Source organism: Pithys albifrons, chromosome 4 (genome assembly GCF_047495875.1).
Source record: "Pithys albifrons albifrons isolate INPA30051 chromosome 4, PitAlb_v1, whole genome shotgun sequence".
Lineage (NCBI taxonomy): Eukaryota > Metazoa > Chordata > Aves > Passeriformes > Thamnophilidae > Pithys > Pithys albifrons.
In genome coordinates, this window is record NC_092461.1 from 64,279,317 (window position 1) to 64,295,752 (window position 16,436).

Sequence of the window (16,436 nt, forward strand, 5' to 3'; positions counted from 1 at the left end):
GTGCTAACTAGGTTTCTTCCAAAAGAAACAAAATCATTCCACTCATTGTGTGCATCAGTCATGCTCTAATCCTTACTAGGGTTGTACAGGTTTGGTCATTTATTGAGTCATTTTTGGCAGCTTTGAACCTCCTGTGGTAGAGTCTGTTTAAGAAAGTTTGGGTAAATATGGCCTTGCAAAAAAAAAAAAATTGGAAGTCCTGGACTTCTAATAGTAGAGGTGTAATGATCTCGGCAGCAACTGTGTTTTGATCTGCTTTGGTTGTGCCTAATTGTTAATGCAAATATAGCCTAATGCCATTTGTTGTGGGTTTGTTTTTTTAAAGTAACATCTGACTGGTGGTGGTGACTAAGACTAATTGTCAGGGTGTTTTAACTTTGTCAACTGTTTGGAGGTGGTAATGTTGTTTTTAAATCTCTCTGTGACAGTTTGTGCTTTGGGTGGAACTTGACAGACCTTTAGGTGAGTACTGCATTCATTAAGTGAGGTACCAGAAGATCCATTCAGAGTGTTCTTGCCTGTGGTCTTGATCTGAACAGTTTTCAGGGGAATGAGGTGGGGGCACCAAAAGATACATGTTTGGAATGTAATGGAACTGTAGGAATTGGCAACTGGGGCCGTCAGCATAAATACTGGGAATGGTAATGTAAAATAACGAGTCCTATCCCAGTACCGAATCTTCTTCGTTCAGTAAACATCTGTCCCCTTTTCCTGTGGATGGGAGGAAATTAATTTCTCAGTGCTAAACTTAGTGATCTGTGCTAACTTTTGTGTTTTGTGTGAATATTGGAATTTGGAGTTGATCTTTGTGAAATAAAAAGTTATATGAAGAGCAGAATCTTTTCAGTTATTCAACTTCATCCTTTTACACTCCTCAATATCCCACACTATTCTTTTTTCTCTCCCTCTATAGCTCCTTTTTTTCCCAAAAAAACTACTTAAGATTTCTTTGTATTTCTGAAATGAAACATTTTTGTCAGCTTAAAATCACAATAATGACAATGAATCTCAAAGCTGCACCAAGCACGTAGGACCACTTGGCTGCCCAGTCAGTGCTCTTGGAGGAAGGTTAGTCTGCTTTCCAGCCCTGGGAAATGCGAGGAAGTCTGAAACCAAGTTCAACCCTTGGAGCAATGAACCAAAGCCACGTGCCAGTCCAGGCACGAGTGTGAGTGCCAAGAAACAGTGTGAGGGATGGCCTGGTATTTATTGGACAAAAGAAGAGATTAGAGAACGATGATTGGTTTCAATGATTGCACATATTCAGTGCATTAACTTTCTTTCATTGACATTATTTGTAGTACGTTGCTCTAAAAACAATTTGGAAATATGTTTTGAAGTGCAGTTCATAACAGTTCTCCAGGTAGCTCAGTTGGTTAAAACTTGGTTGTAATAATGCCAAGGTCATGGGTTCAATCCCCTGTGTGGGCCATTGACTTGAGTTGGACTCGATGATCCTTCTGGGTCCCTTCCAACTCAGAATAGTCTGTGATTCTGTGAAAGTCTCTGTGAACTTGTGAATATTAACTGTGGTGGAATCTGCTGGAAACAGGCTCTTTATAGCATTTGAAGGCAAGGCAGTACCCTAAATTACCTGAGGTGTTTTCATAGAATCACAGAATCAATTGGGTTGGAAAAGACCTCTGAGATCATCAAGTCCAACCCTTGGTCCAACTCCAGTCCATTTACCAGATCATGGCATTCAGTGCCACGTCCAATCTCAGTTTAAAAACCTCCAGGGATGGTGAATCCGCCACCTCTCTGGGCAGCCCATACCAATGCCTGATTACTCTCTCTGGAAAGAATTTTTTTCTGATCTCCAACTTAAATTTCCCCTGGCAGAGCTTGAGCCCGTGCCCCCTTGTCCTATTGCTGAGTGCCTGGGAGAAGAGACCAGCCCCCACCTGGCTGGAACTTCCCTTCAGGTAGTTCCAGACAGTGCTGAGGTCACCTCTGAGCCTCCTCTTCTCCAGGCTAAACAACCCCAGCTCCCTCAGCCTCTCCCCATAGGGCTTGTGCTCCGGTCCCTTCACCAGCCCTGTTGCTCTTCTCTGGACTCGCTCCAGCACCTCAGTATCTTTCCTGGCCAGTTTTCACTGCTGGAGTTTGATCCTGCTGTCTGGCACACTTTGCTGTATTAAAATGTGATGGAAGGATGTAACCGTGGTCATTTCACTGGGGTGTATCAGGTGTTATCCCTTGCCGTGTTCCCGGTGGGGAGCGCGGCGCTGGCGGCGGGCGGGGCGGAGGGAGCGGACGGGGCAGCCCCGGGCGGGCCGGGCCGGGCCATTCATCGCCGCGCTGTCAGTGACGCGGCCACGTCCCGTCCCGTCCCGCCGCTCGGAGTGCAGCCCTGCCCGCCGCCGGGGAGAGCATGCTCCAGCCGTCCGGGGGATCCAATGGGAATTGCACTGATCTGGTGCTTAGCGCTGATCCTTATCAAATGCATTACTTCTAAGGTAGGCTGTTTTATTGCTCTGTTTTGACTGACTGGGTTTGTAAGTAGCCTGAGAGAAAACAAGTCATTAGGAACTTCTAGTGCTTATTTTTCGTTTTTCAATCTAATCTGTTTTGGAAACACATCATTCGTCATTAAAAATTGTGTTTCCTAAGTGTTCATACATGATTTTGTAGCTTTTGACTTTTCTCTGCCTTGAGGTGGGAAGAGTGTGTTTGTGGCAGTGCCAGGTGGGAGACGGGAAAGGAGGATCTGAAATGGCTTCTGAATGGCAGGGGTTTGCTCGCCTCTAATACGAACAGAGCTTCAATTTTGTAGTCCTTTAAAGGCTTTGTGAAAATAAGGAAAAACAATTTTAAACATAGTGAGAATAATACAAATTAAAGTATTTGGCTTCCTGGACAGGATATCCTTTTTGTATTGTTGATTTCAGAGTTCTGGGAGTAGAAATACCAGTTTTGTTTGCTCACATGAAATATGGACTACTTTGCTTACTTTGTAGCCTTTCCATTTGAGATCCCCATGTTTTGAAATGCATGCTAATGTTAGACCGGATTAGGGGTTCCTACTCTTGCTCTAAAGAACGTAAGTCTCCCCATAATGCCTGTTGTCCTAGTAAATACAGGTGAGATTGGTACCTGGAGGTGAGACCAGGTTCATCTTGGCATAGCTCACTGCCTAATCTGAAATCAATTCCAAAGCGGGAATAAATTTAAGTTTAGGATTGTGAAGAAGAGCCAAAATCATTAGAGAGAATATTAGAAACTGAAAAAAACTCAAACAAAATCAGAGCTCATGCATTCATATATAGACAGATTTTTTTTTAATTGATACCCACTCCTAAAATCTTTTGTACAGTTAACAGGAAAATCTGAACAAGCGTGAATTTGAATTTCTGAAAACAGGCTTTGCCAGGCATCCATACCTGTGCTCGTTGGTCACTGCCAATAACACATTTCTAAGTTTACTAAAGGCAAAAATGGTCAGGCTTTGTTGGTAGCACTTCTGGCAACTCTTGTCATAGCAAGAAAAAAATCAGGATACCCAAATGATGTTCACTTATGACTGACGGCAGATTCCAAATGCTGCCAGTTTTACAGCCCGTGTGCTAGCCTTGTACATCATCCACATGTTACTGATGTATTGTCAAACTGCTCTACTTTTGGAACTTGATATAAAAGCCTGCTCCAGGGTTATGTCGAATCCAGTTTGGCAAAAGATTATTTTAAGGTGGGAAATACAGGAATTCCAGATAGCTGTCACAATACAGTTAGGTATAAAAACCTCTTTTACTTATGGTTGTGTTTTCACATGTGCTAATGGTTGTTTCTTTTAAAGAATTATTATTTTTTTTATTCATCCAATTACCATATTTTGCTCTTGCCTTTTTGCATTCTTGCTATTCTGATTTAGTTTCTAAATGCAATACCCCTGCCTGTTTCTGTCCTCACCTAAGTCAAGCACTTACCCTTTTTTTGGCTATACTTTCTGATCAATTGTCAAGCTTTTGCTTTGTGTATTTTTGTTAAAACTTGAATTTTTATGTTGATAAATCTTCATGTGAATCTTAGGATGCTGCATAATATACATCTAAGTTATATAAGAGAGAATGGCTTACAGGTGCTTGTTAGATCTATGTATCACTAACTCTGTCATTCAAGCAATAGCTAAGTCTAAAAATGCTTGTCTTGGGAGGTGATCACGTGAAATAGCTGTACATGGAAGAAATATTAAAATTATCACATTCAGATATTTGAAGGCAGTTTGTGTTTCTTATTGCTGATTAATATTACCTTCCTGAAATTCAACCACATTATCTTATTGGTGGTTTGATAAACTTTAAAACTACTGCTTTGAACTCCAGTGGTGTATTTAAATAATAGTAGTAGGACCATTTTGCAGTGACTTACCTGATTCCAGTGGCAGGTTAAGTGCTTTAATTGAACATTTTCCAGTGCTTTAGTGAGTAAAAATGTGGTGGTGGACAACTCGTGGAAAACTCTGGATTTCGTGTTAGCATGTAACTTTCAATTACTTGAAATAATTCTAAGAATTATGATACATGACAGTCTTGCTTTTAAAATCCAATAATAGTTGGAGAAATAACATCCAGTTAGTCATTCTAGGAACTTCTAGTTGATAAACTGTCTTAGGATCTTGAATAATTTCTACGTGTGTGTGTTTGAGGCAGCATCACAAGTAATTTGCAGTTGCCACGATGCAACAAGTTCTCCAAACTTGTTTTCAGATAGAGCAGTTGAGAACAATCTGCTGATACTGGGCAAAGAACTTGGACAGAAAAGTCAAGTAGCTGTCCTCTGTCTTTTCTTTCCCAGCTTCTGAATAAACAACTGAGTTGCCAAGTGAGAGTTGTGTACACCATCAAAAAGCTCGGATGGGTCTTTCTGATGGGCAGTACTGAATTTTGGAGGCCAACAGCTTTACCAGGTTTTGTTACAGGATGAGACCAGCAGTTGTTTCGCTTGACAGTCCAAGAGCTGACTAGCTGGCACTTGCCAAAATGAAGTGCCTGACAGTAATGCTGGTGCTCTGCTTTGAACAGGATTGGGGAGTCCGTGTGATAAAACTGATACATCAGTGGAAACGTTTCTGTTTGACACAAACAGCAGCAGGTGCTCCGTTTCCAGGCGGTACATGCATGTGCTGCACTCCCAGCATCACTGAAGCGGTTTTCCTTTGAAGATGTATCTGTGTGCTATTTTGGCAAGTAGTTCCTATTGCATGGCCTTTAATAACTTCCTGTACTCTATGAAAAGATGTTCAGAAAGATCAGACTTAAATCTAACTTCTGGCAGATACTCCTTTGCATGTTTTTGCAGAGTCCTTGTATCATTGTTATTCTTAAGGATTAATGGAACTTCCACTGTACTTTGAAATCCTTTCATTCACTTTCCACAAATATGTCACAAAAGAGAGGAGAAATGGATGCTTTTTATTGTATTGCCCTTTGTAAGACTGAGAAATAATATGAAACTGAAGTTTAGGTGAGGTTTTTCAAAGTGGAAGTCCAGTGTAAACAACTTTTCCCCATCATTTTTTGGCATCCGTCTTCACTGCTAAAGCAAAACTGCCCACCCAGTGCAGATGGCTGTGCTCGTGTCTGGAAAGGAGCAGAGTAGCTGAGAACCTCACCTAATCATTTGAGGAATTTGTTGAAACATTTGGAGTCCAGCAGACCTTCCCACTGACCAAGTTGTCCTTGTGCTTGAAAAGGGAACCTGCTTAAACAGATTAGGATTGTCTTAACTTTGAACACTACTAATTCTGTCTACCTGTTGGAATGATGCTTATTTGTTTGATATTTGTACAGAGGGTCAACATTGTTATTAACATGTACAAAGCTTCAGGTACACCAAAGAGATGGCAGAGATTTAGAAGTAAAATTTTATGCTAAACGAGTTTAAAGTATCAGCAATAACATGATATTTTGAAGTGCCAGAAGTCAGTCCATGAAGATTTTAGTGGAGGTTTCTGTAGGATGATACAGGCATGGGCTGTTGGTCATCTCAACTGTGTCAATAAGGTAGATTGTTATTTTAAGTATAGTCTTGATGTAAGTTTAAGGTTACATATGGTCTGTGTGTAGGGTACAGAGAGTGGGCCTGTGATTAGCCATGAGGAACATGGCATTTTTAGTCATCAACAAGGGTAAAAGCTCGATGATTAAACTGTTTGAACAATTGAGTGCTCTACAGTAACTTCAGTTTTTCAAGACCCATTTACCTTCCTGCTTATGAATTTGCTGCCTGTGTCAGTTCATATCTCAGTAGGAGCTGATGCTTTAAATGTGGTCTTTGCTAGATTTAAATAGTGGAATACGGGCAGTGTATCCTAAGGAATGACACACAGGTTCTCTCTTTTGAGTCCTTTTTCCTTGTATTTTTCTAGAGTAGTGTAGGGGGTAGTTTAACAAATACACTGTTGGTTTAGGTTGAAGTGGGAGAACAGGTGATACACCTCACCTTGCGGCACGTCGTGTGTTACCTGTTTGCAGAGTCAGCTGGCGCAGAGCAATCCGTGCCTGGATGGGCACAGCATGATTTAATTTGCTTACCTATTGCAAGTAGCTGAAAGACCTCTGTACTATGAATTCCATCATTTGTCTCTGACTGCTCACCACAGTGCTTCTAACTATTTGTGTCTCCCTTATCTGCCTGGCCTGACCATTCACCACCCACCTTTTATCTGTTGATGGAACCTGCTAATAAGTGTTTTCCTCTTACCTATTTTGTTCAACAAATTTCAATGAAAGATGTATCTTAAGAACCTCTACACTTCTAGCAAAATTAGCTGAAATTGTCCTACTGTTTGTGAAGTATTACTAGTGAAGTTTGCACAGTAAATTGTCTCTCTTTTTCCTTGGGAAACCAAACTTTGAAAGATATTTTTAAAATATTTGATTGTTCTAAGATTCCTATGAGATCTTTCAGAGTCCTTGCAGAACAAAATCCCTTGTTTGTATTAGCAACTAGTTTATGTTCCTAAAAATGTACTTTGTGTTTGATATCATACATAGATTCGCTTTATCTAGCGAATAATACTTTAGATTTTAGAGAGCAAGCAATATTTTAGAACCAACATATGAAAAGGATTGATTTTTCAGTAAATTTTTGCATATTGTTTTCCTTCTTGGAGACTCTGGCTCCAGTTGGGCCTGGGTCTTGTAGCTGCATGTGTGCTTAGCTTTCTCCTGTATTAGGTTACAGAACTGTGCTGGACATGTCCAGAAATCTGTGATAGACAGGTGCAAATTGCAAGTTAGCAGTAAATTACATCCCTGATTGTGCCTAGTCAGTGATATGAAATGTTCCAGGCTACTGAAAATATATTCAGCTGAGATTTGCTAAAACTTGAAGGTGTGTTATGTGAAGAAATTTGAAAATGTTAGTGGGAAATTGGCCTAATTTCTGACTGATGAGTTCCATTTCTGCCTTTCCTATAAGGGCAGGCACACTGCTGTGAGAAATGATGTACATATTTTGAGAAGTTATTTGCATGGTTTATGATCTTCCAAGGAAATGCAGAACAAAAGCTAAGACAAGACAGAAGTGCTCTGTAGAGGGCTGTTCCTTGCCCTGCCTTGGATCTAGGTCTTTGGTCATTCCTGGAATTAAATATTAAGCTTACTTTTTTGGTAAAGCTTCTCTGACTTCAAGTGTAAGGTTTTCTTTTTTGTTTTAGCATAAAAATAATAAAAACATTGTGTAACTTACAAGTTTGGAGCCTTAACATCACTTGTACAAATCGCCATGATAGAGGCTTTTCATCTCTGTGTTTCTTCATGTACATTCTGTTTGTTCTATTGATAAACACATATAAGCAATTCTGTCTTTTTCACCTTTCAAGAAACTTTTCTTTATTTAATTTTCTTTCTTTAAGAATTATTTTCAATAACTAGCATCTGTTTCTTTCTCTCCTAACGTGGTTTGATTTCTCATCTTTTGAACTTGCACATTTTCAGGCCGTTGTGTGTCCCTGATAATAGTGTTGTTCCTGCTGCACAGAGATAAAATGAGTGGTTGTGTTCACCACCAGGTTGTCTTTTATCTGAAGTTCTCAAGGGGATCTGATGACTCTTCGTGGCACTGAAAACTTCACTGTCCTCGGCGTAAGAAAAGTGTGGTGGACAGGGAGAAGTCATAGGAGTGTCTCATGTGCAGACTGCCCGCCCTGACACTGAACTGTCAGAATGGATGGAGGTCTAATTGTGACAGTGATCCTCTAATCCCAGGGTTACAGTAATGAAGGCCCTGGGTCTGAGAAGGTGGTCACATCACAGTAAAGGCAAGATCTGAGACTGGGTGCTGGGCCAAGCCAAGCTTTGAAGACTGTGTGGGGCCTGTGTTGTGTAGCAATGAGAACATCCCTCCTGTTTGTAGCTGTTAGAGGATTGGTTCACCACCGTGTGGGAGACTTCCTGAGTTATAACCATCCCAATAGCTGAATAGGTATGAAACATACATGTCTTGTGTAGGTAAGAATACAGTTTATACGGGAGTATCTCAGTGTTGTGCATGGATAACTTGATGAGTCTTTTAGACTTCTTTCATCAAATATTAAATACTACTTGCTTGTTTTCTCTAAAACATCTCTATGTATTCTTGCTTCAGTGGTACCTCGATTTGCCTACAGAAAGTACTGGGTCGAATGAAAGTAGCCTGTGGCAGCCTAGGGCTGCAGAAATGCTGTCATTGGAATTCTTTTGCTTCTTTTAAAATTACTTTTATCTTTGAAAGATGGAAATACCCCATAGGTAAAAGTAAATACATACACTAGGAACTGCAAGTGTTTGTTTCAAGTATGTCATTCTAGAAGCCAGTGAGAAGCACTTTTTTGTGTCTGTGTAATCTTGTTGTGCATCTTTTTTATTATGAGGAATGATTGAGGAACATCTGCAAAGAAATCCATGGGTTGGTTTTTTTCCACACTCTCCTGCTTTTCATAATCTCTTCACTACCAATTCCTGTTCTTCCTTTGTCCCTACTTAAATCAAAATCAGTAGATAATGTATTTGAAAGGTGCATTTTGCATGAAAGATGCAAGATTTCTAAAATTAATTTTGAGAGCTAAGTTGAAAATGGTCAATTAATACTTTAATTTCATTTCAATTTAAAAATTGTTTACTTCTAACTTACATAAACACCCTTTTTCTTTTTGCAGAGACGTGGAGCAATTTCCTATGACAGCTCTGATCAGACTGCGTTGTACATTCGTATGCTAGGTAAGCACACCAGTTTCTATATTGCAAAGTTCTAACGTTTGTGATTGATTTAAATAAGAACTTTTTATTATTTGTGTTGAATTCATAAACTTATCATTCTCTTTCTCCTGGATAGCAGTTTGGGTAGATTCTTTAGAAGAGTTTGGGTCCTTTTGTGTTGACTAGGGTTGTTGGTTTTTTGTTTTATTTTTTACTAAGTTAACTGTTGTGTTGAATATTTTATTGCTATATTAAAAAAAGAAGAGAGGTTCTCATAATTACCCTGATGTGCTTGGTAGAAGTTAAGTTTCCTAAATGACTTATGATTGATCTTTATTTCTGTGATGGAATTTACCACCTCTGCATGGCATCCTTCTGGTTAAAGCTGTAGCTCAGGGAACATTTGTGTAAGAGTGACCTCACACTCTTAAAAACTTCAATATGGAGGTTACAAAACGCTAAAGGTGTTCCTGAAACTATAATAGGATTATAAGCAATATTTTTCTCATTCATCTTAGGAGGTGACTTGGAAAGTGAAAGGACACACGACACAGCCAGTAGTTCAGTCAACCTTAGTGTTTCCAGAGTAGCAACAAGACAAAGGGTGAAGCCAAATTCAAAAGAAAGCACAGTATTGGGAGGGGAAGGCACTCAGAGCAGCCCCACCCTCTGTGATAGTCACTTGTTGAGAGGAGAAAGATGCAAAGCTCTCACAGATTTGGCTGCCGGATCCGGTAGTTCCGCACCTCTCTGGAGGCTGCTGGTGGTGCAGATGGCACGGGGACTGTGTGTGTGCTCTGAGTCTGTTTCACTGCAAAATGATGCCACTTAATTTAAGCCATCTTGAGCTACGAGTTTGTGTTGAAATGGACTGTGAATGCTTGCAGGATGTCTCACACAGCTCAATGAACAACAGATAGTGATTACAAATTCTTCACCGTCTCCAACTCAATCAGCCACAACATGTCTTTTTATGCCCTGAGTCTTCAGTGTATTTGTATATTGTACATGTGCAAGTCCCCAGAAATTCATAACTGCGTTGTCTGTGAATTTAGGGTTGTAAGCTATATATTTAGAGTTGTAAGCACGTGTACACATGTGTGTGTTTGAATTTATAGTTCTAACCTGCATAGATGGGCATATGCCTGCGTGTTTACATATAAATCCAATCTTGACTTCACATCTTCACATTTTTGTTATTTCAATTATTTTGATTTTTACATTTGTGAAGTTGTTTATACTACAGCACTGACTGTCTACTGAAGGATTTTTGATTGGAGGATTTAATTACTTTGGAGATTTGTCAAGAGGAGGACAGAAGATGCTGGGTTTTAAATGTTTACTGAAAAAGCTACTGGGGGTTTTTTGTTCTTGTTGAAAGTAGTTTTATTTTGCCTTCAAAACTTAAAATGAAGTAGTTAGGCCCATCCTTTCCACAGAAGAATTTGTGATCATGCTCAAGTCATTCTAGAGGGAAGTAAAGGATGACTTCTGTAGTTTTTGGTATATACACCTGAACTGAGGGAGAAATCTCATTTGTCTTGAAAATCTTTCACTATACTCATAGGCAAAACTGGAAAATATTAGGATATGAAGTTAAATTAAATTTTCTTCTCTTGTTGTAATTAATTATTACACTGTGTGATTTGTGCTTATTCTGAATAGCAAAACTCTTGCTTGCATAGTGCAGTGCTGAGTTCAGTGGGGTACCAACAAGCAAACAAAAAATTTCTCTCTGGATGTTTCTATAAATATCATAAATATGTAATATTTTCTCACGTATAAGAGATCACTTGGTTTTCCCAAATGTTATGTACACTGCACAAATTATCAGCTATATACATGTTTATTACTTCTGTACTTGTAAATGGACTGTAAAAAAACCAGCCTGAAAGCTGAACAGTTGGACACATCAGTATGTAGAAACATTCATACCAGAGTAGATTCAAGAGTTAATACACTCTGTTGGCATTTTTTGCAAGAAATGTGAAGCACTGCATTTCCTACAGTATTGTGAGGGTTTTGTTTTTGTTTTATTTCTCTTAGTACACTTAGGAGAGTAAGCTGTAAGGAATCCTCAGCTGCAACTTGATGGGAAGTTAGGCACAGGAATGAGAGTTTCTGCCTTTTACTTCATTGGTTATTATTCCATACGGACTATATCTGCTAATAAAATGTACCTTGATAAGGTGTTTGTTTTAGCAGACCAAAAATATAAAGCGAAGGGTTTCTGGGATACCTCCCTTTGCCTCGTTTAGCTGTGCTGGCTGTAGAGTTGCTTCACTTAATGTTTTTAAGCTGTTAGACAGGGAATGCAGTGGAAATTCATTTACACCCAAGTAAGCAGGAATTCCTGTGGTATAGCAGTGTTGCCAGGCTCTATTTAAAAGATCAAATTTTAGAGCTACACAAAATAAACAACTAACTCTTAACTGTCTTTGTCAGTGTGTCAATATAAACAAACAGCATTGACTGTAATGACTCATCTGTCATAGGCCATTCCCAAAATATACACTAAGCCACTCCCAAATGGCTTATTTACTATTTTAAAATATAGATACAGATGCAGCATTGTAGAATTTTTCATTTAAGACCTTGGAAGGGCTAATACATCTGCATCACCTCAGCTGCTTTTCTCAGCAACTCAGGAATTCTCAAAATTTCTTGTAAGTGCTTCTGTGTAATCCTGTTACTTTCTCGATTTTTTTTCTTTTATTTGCTTTTCTGGTTTCTTTTTCTTGTTTTCTATTGCCTGAAAGTTTTGCTACTGTGCATGGGGTAGAAAGTGTGGAGCACTGACTGCTTCTATGGGTGAGTGTGCACCTCTCAACTAAAACAGGAGCATTTTACCCTCTGTGAGGGTTCTGGATCACTTCAGGCAGGAGACGTTGGAGGAAAGCTGCTCTGTGATGCAGATAAATGCTCTTCTCCAGGAGCAGTTATGTTTGCTTTAATTCTGGCATATTCAGCTGACCTGTCATCTGTTTCTCCAACAAATTTAATAGGAACTTTACTCTGTGAAGCTAGTAATTCTTTCTGGAAATCCTGCTCTTCACAACTTCATGGCTTTGACTTGAGTGCTTTGCCTTGAGGTGGCTGTCCTAATTTCTGCTCCCAGCTGTCCTCCGTGATCTCTGAGGTTTCTGCCCCTGCTCCAGAAGGCTCAGCTCCCCCAGCAGCTGTGGTGTTGTTGCTGTGCCCCGCTGGAGCGTTGGGGTAGCATGTGCTGTGTAACCCTAACGCGCAGGGATGTCTGTCAGCTGTGGCATTTCAGCTGCCTCGTAAGTATCAGAGCTGCCCTTGCCCTGTGAGCAGGAATCTGAGAGAGGGGCAGGAACTAAACGGTCTCTTTCAAGGTAAGTTTTGTTACGGCCCTGATTCCTTTTTCAGTTTTAAGTTGTAGCTGCAAACCTCCCTCTTGCATTCCTTCTTCCATGATTTATTTAGTTGTCAGTTGAGTTTCTGCCTCTATGACCTTTGTCTTAAAAACGCAAGCAATCCTGATCATGTGGAACTATTCTGGGAAAAAAATGTAGCTATTTGGTCATCAGTTATTTTGTTATTTTTCTGCATGAAATCGGGTTTGGAAAGGAAGGCTTCACATTTTTAAAACTTCCTCTGATTCTTTGGAATCACAGAAACCCTTAAAGAAGGAAAGAATTATACCTGGAAGTCCACTGTTGTTAAGATGCTGGACTTGAATGTCTTCCCTTAAGGTAATGGAGGAGTCTTTCCAGAGTGGCTAAAAGCGGCCAAAGAGGAGACACTTGAGATAAAAGGTGTCAGCTGCTACCACTTCTGTGCTCCCCCCGGGAAATTCACCTGCAAGCAGACTGTGATCTGATGGTCTAAAAATATTTTGGAACCATTTCAATTATTTGCAAAGGTCTAAATAAATGAAAACTACCTAAGTTCTTTTGGTTTAGGTGTTGAATTTTAGTTGTCCTCCTGCTACCATAATAATGCTTGGCTCTGAAGCTGGAATTCTGTTGCTGTTTGTAGGAATTATGTAACAGTGTCCTTTTTGTCTGATCAAAGTGATCTTAAATTTGAGAGGTCTTGTGCCTCTTTTTAAAGTTACCTGTGAAGATAAACATACCTCCTTGCTCAAAATTAAATTCTGCATAATTTGAATGACGGGGTTGCAAAACACTTGCGCAGGATTTCCTAACAAATCCATGCGAATCCGTGTGAATATTGTGTGAGAGCACAAGGAAGTGGGAGAGTTTGGGTTCTACTGATCGTCGCAGGTTACATTGACCAAACAGTGAACGCATAACTGCGGTCCAGTGTTTCTGGATGTTTTGGGACTAACCACACCTATGCAGTAGAGATCAGTTTCACTGTGCTAATGGCATGTAATTTCCTAATGTGCTGCCAGTTAGATGCTGTTGTTTTTTCTCCTTCTGTATCCTTAGAAACTCCAGATGAAAAAATGGTATCATCAAACTCCACTTTTACCAGTATTTTTCAAGCACATTTGTTGTCTGGAATGTTAAAAAATGTAGCAGTACAATGGTAATGGAGACTGCTTTTCTGCCTTTCTTTGGGTGCAAGAGAATTTTCTTTGTTTGCTGTGATACGTTCCAGTCCTGTAGAAGGGATATATTTTTTCAGAATGAATGCAATTGTATTCTAAAAAAAATCATCCATTGTTGACATCCTTATTTTTTAAAAAATACCCTTTTCTGCCATGATTAAGGGGAGAGAATTTCGTTTGACAACTGTTTAATGAAAATATTTTGCTTTCCTTGCTGTGAATTTCTCATTTCATATATATGCATGCAAATACACTCATTTTGGCTTTACCTTATTAGAGTTGCCTTTTTGTTAGTTTGCCATGTGCATTTTAGTATATAATTTCTTCTTCTAGCTAAATATTTCTGTAAATGGATGTTCTAATACGTGGTTAAAGCAATACAGGTAGTTGTATTTCTGCATTTCACTTGAAGACAATTTTTCGTTTTCTTACTGAAAATCCACAACATCGCAGGCATTTTAAGGGTAACAGGAATACTCTTATTCTGTCCATGCTGTTAGGAAAGCTACTAGTAAATAAAGGGCGGTCCTGTGGTGTAAAGGAGAGCACTCTGGACTCTGAATCCCAAGGTCCTGAGTTCCAGTCTCAGTGAGACCGTCCCCTGGCAGTTCAATGCCTCCCTGCCATCCCATCCCATCACATCTCAGATGCTCAGCAGGGTCAGCCCCAGTTAGTACCGGGGTGCTGTGACAGTCCCGAGTACTTGACTGTCACTGTCCAAGCTCACTTGGCCGTGGCAGATGGACCTCAGGACTTAAACTGTGAGGCCAGTTCTGCACACGCTGTGCCTCACCTAAAATATCCACTGCACAGGCTGGGAGGGCACACCCACGTGGGGAGAGCCCTTCCCAAATCTTCGTTCACGAAGTCTGGCCATACATACATACATTAAATAAAAAAGAACAAAGCAGAGAGAAATATTCTGCACATCATTTGTCAGATGAACATGCTTGTATTTTTATTTGCAGAATTCCATGTTGGTCTTCAGGTATTTTTCTGTGAACTTTTTCTTGATACTTAGAACAAGTAAATTGTTTGCCAAAACTTAGTTATACATTGACTGAAACTATTTGCTGATTTATATTGTGGTTTGTAAATTTTGAAAGTAAAGAACTGCCTTGAATACTGAATATAATTCACAAAAGCTGTATCACCTTTTCTGTAAAAAATTAGTTCAACTAAAAAATCCTTTTTTATTTTCTTTTAATTCAGCTGGTGAACTCATTCACACAGCTGTAGCTATGCCTGATTACCCAGATAAATATGAGTGAAAGGTAATGAAAGTTGAGAATTTGCCTCTGTGTAAACTCATATTTTCATAGAAAGCTACTAACATGTTTGCCTCCTCTCCTCCAAAGTTTCCTCTCTTTTTCTTTTTTATTAATTTATTTTGTAAATAAAATTCACCAGTTGCTTTTGCCTAACCAGAAGAGTTCTACAATTTGCTGCCTCTGTATTGCCTGGAAGGAGACGAGTCTCTTGCATCTGCTCAAATGAATCCTTCAAGCCTTTATAAGTGATATATTGTCAGTGATCTGAACCGTATTTACAGTTAGTGACTGGGTTACTTTCACTTACAGCTCAGTTAAAGTTTTCAGTTTCAAAAAATAAAAGGGACTGGTTAGTGAAAGGCACACATATTTAATATGTTTTTGTTGATCTGTAAACTTTAAACACGGTGTTTGGGGAGCCCTGGACTTGCTTCCCTTTTTGTGGTCGTTCCAGCATGGTTCACAAGGTAATATTCATGTCAAGTGTGTCAGTGTTTATAGATATGTATCTCTACAAAGATACCTGGTAAGCATTAAACGCATATTACTGAAGTTTAAGTCAGTACCTTTAGCTATTTTCTGACAAGTTGCCTGACTCAGCATTACAGATCAGCAGGCTGGAAAAGAAAAAAAGGGGAAAACACTTTCTAGGAGTCCATTACTTGCTGGCAATTAAATAGCTATGTTTTTATTTTGTTTTTATAAACTCAGTTGTAGCTGCTTTTGTTAATTACTTATTTGGGATTCATATGAAAAGCATTGTGCTTGAGATGAGGAGAATATTACACTTGAAGGATTTTCATAAATTAGAAACCAGAACATTTGCACATCTTCAATTTAACTTTTTGCTAGGATTTGGGAAGGGAAACACTATTGCATTTGATCCTCCAAGATTTTTCCAAATTTGTAATTTCAAAAGGATTTTAAGTGGAAGCTTTTAATCCAAGCGGACAACTTATGTTAATGCATACAAGTACCTAATGAAGGAATACTGATCAGCTTTCAGTTGGTAAAATGGATAAGTAGAAATCAACTGGCATGCTAAAAGATTCAGGTTGAAGCTAATTTCAGTGCAAAATAGTTTGATAAAATGTTAATACTGAGTTTTGGTATTTTAATAGGCTCTTGTGTAATATTCAAACAGCTGAGCACAAGTAAGTAAATGCTAGTGGGAAAATATTATGTAAAATAAAACCATATTGTAACTAGCTTTGCTAAAAGCTACCATTCCTAGAAGTTGGATCTTTTTTGTAGTCTACAAAATGTTATCGTTTTATGTGTGTTACTGAGGAACAAATCAACTCTAAATGTTCGTGTTTTCTGTCATATTAAGGTGCATTTTTACCATACTGGTGTAGCAAGCTCTTCCTAATTTCATCTGAATGCTTATCACATGCTTCTGGCAACGTACGCTTAGGCAGGAGAGATTTTTGACAAGAAAGCATG

The 16,436-nt window shown here is 39.2% G+C and overlaps 1 protein-coding gene across 4 annotated transcripts in view; it reads left to right on the top strand.

Annotated features, from left to right (window-relative positions):
• Positions 1-16,436, top strand: part of PDE7A (phosphodiesterase 7A) — a 78,415-nt gene that overhangs the window by 32,137 nt on the left and 29,842 nt on the right. For 3 of the 4 annotated variants that reach the window (XM_071554436.1, XM_071554438.1, XM_071554439.1), the window contains exon 2: positions 9,140-9,200. In XM_071554436.1, the coding sequence (XP_071410537.1) occupies positions 9,140-9,200 (61 nt within the window). Of the gene's footprint in view, positions 1-2,386; positions 2,460-9,139; positions 9,201-16,436 lie in introns of those variants that run through there. The other variant, XM_071554437.1, reaches the window with a different exon arrangement.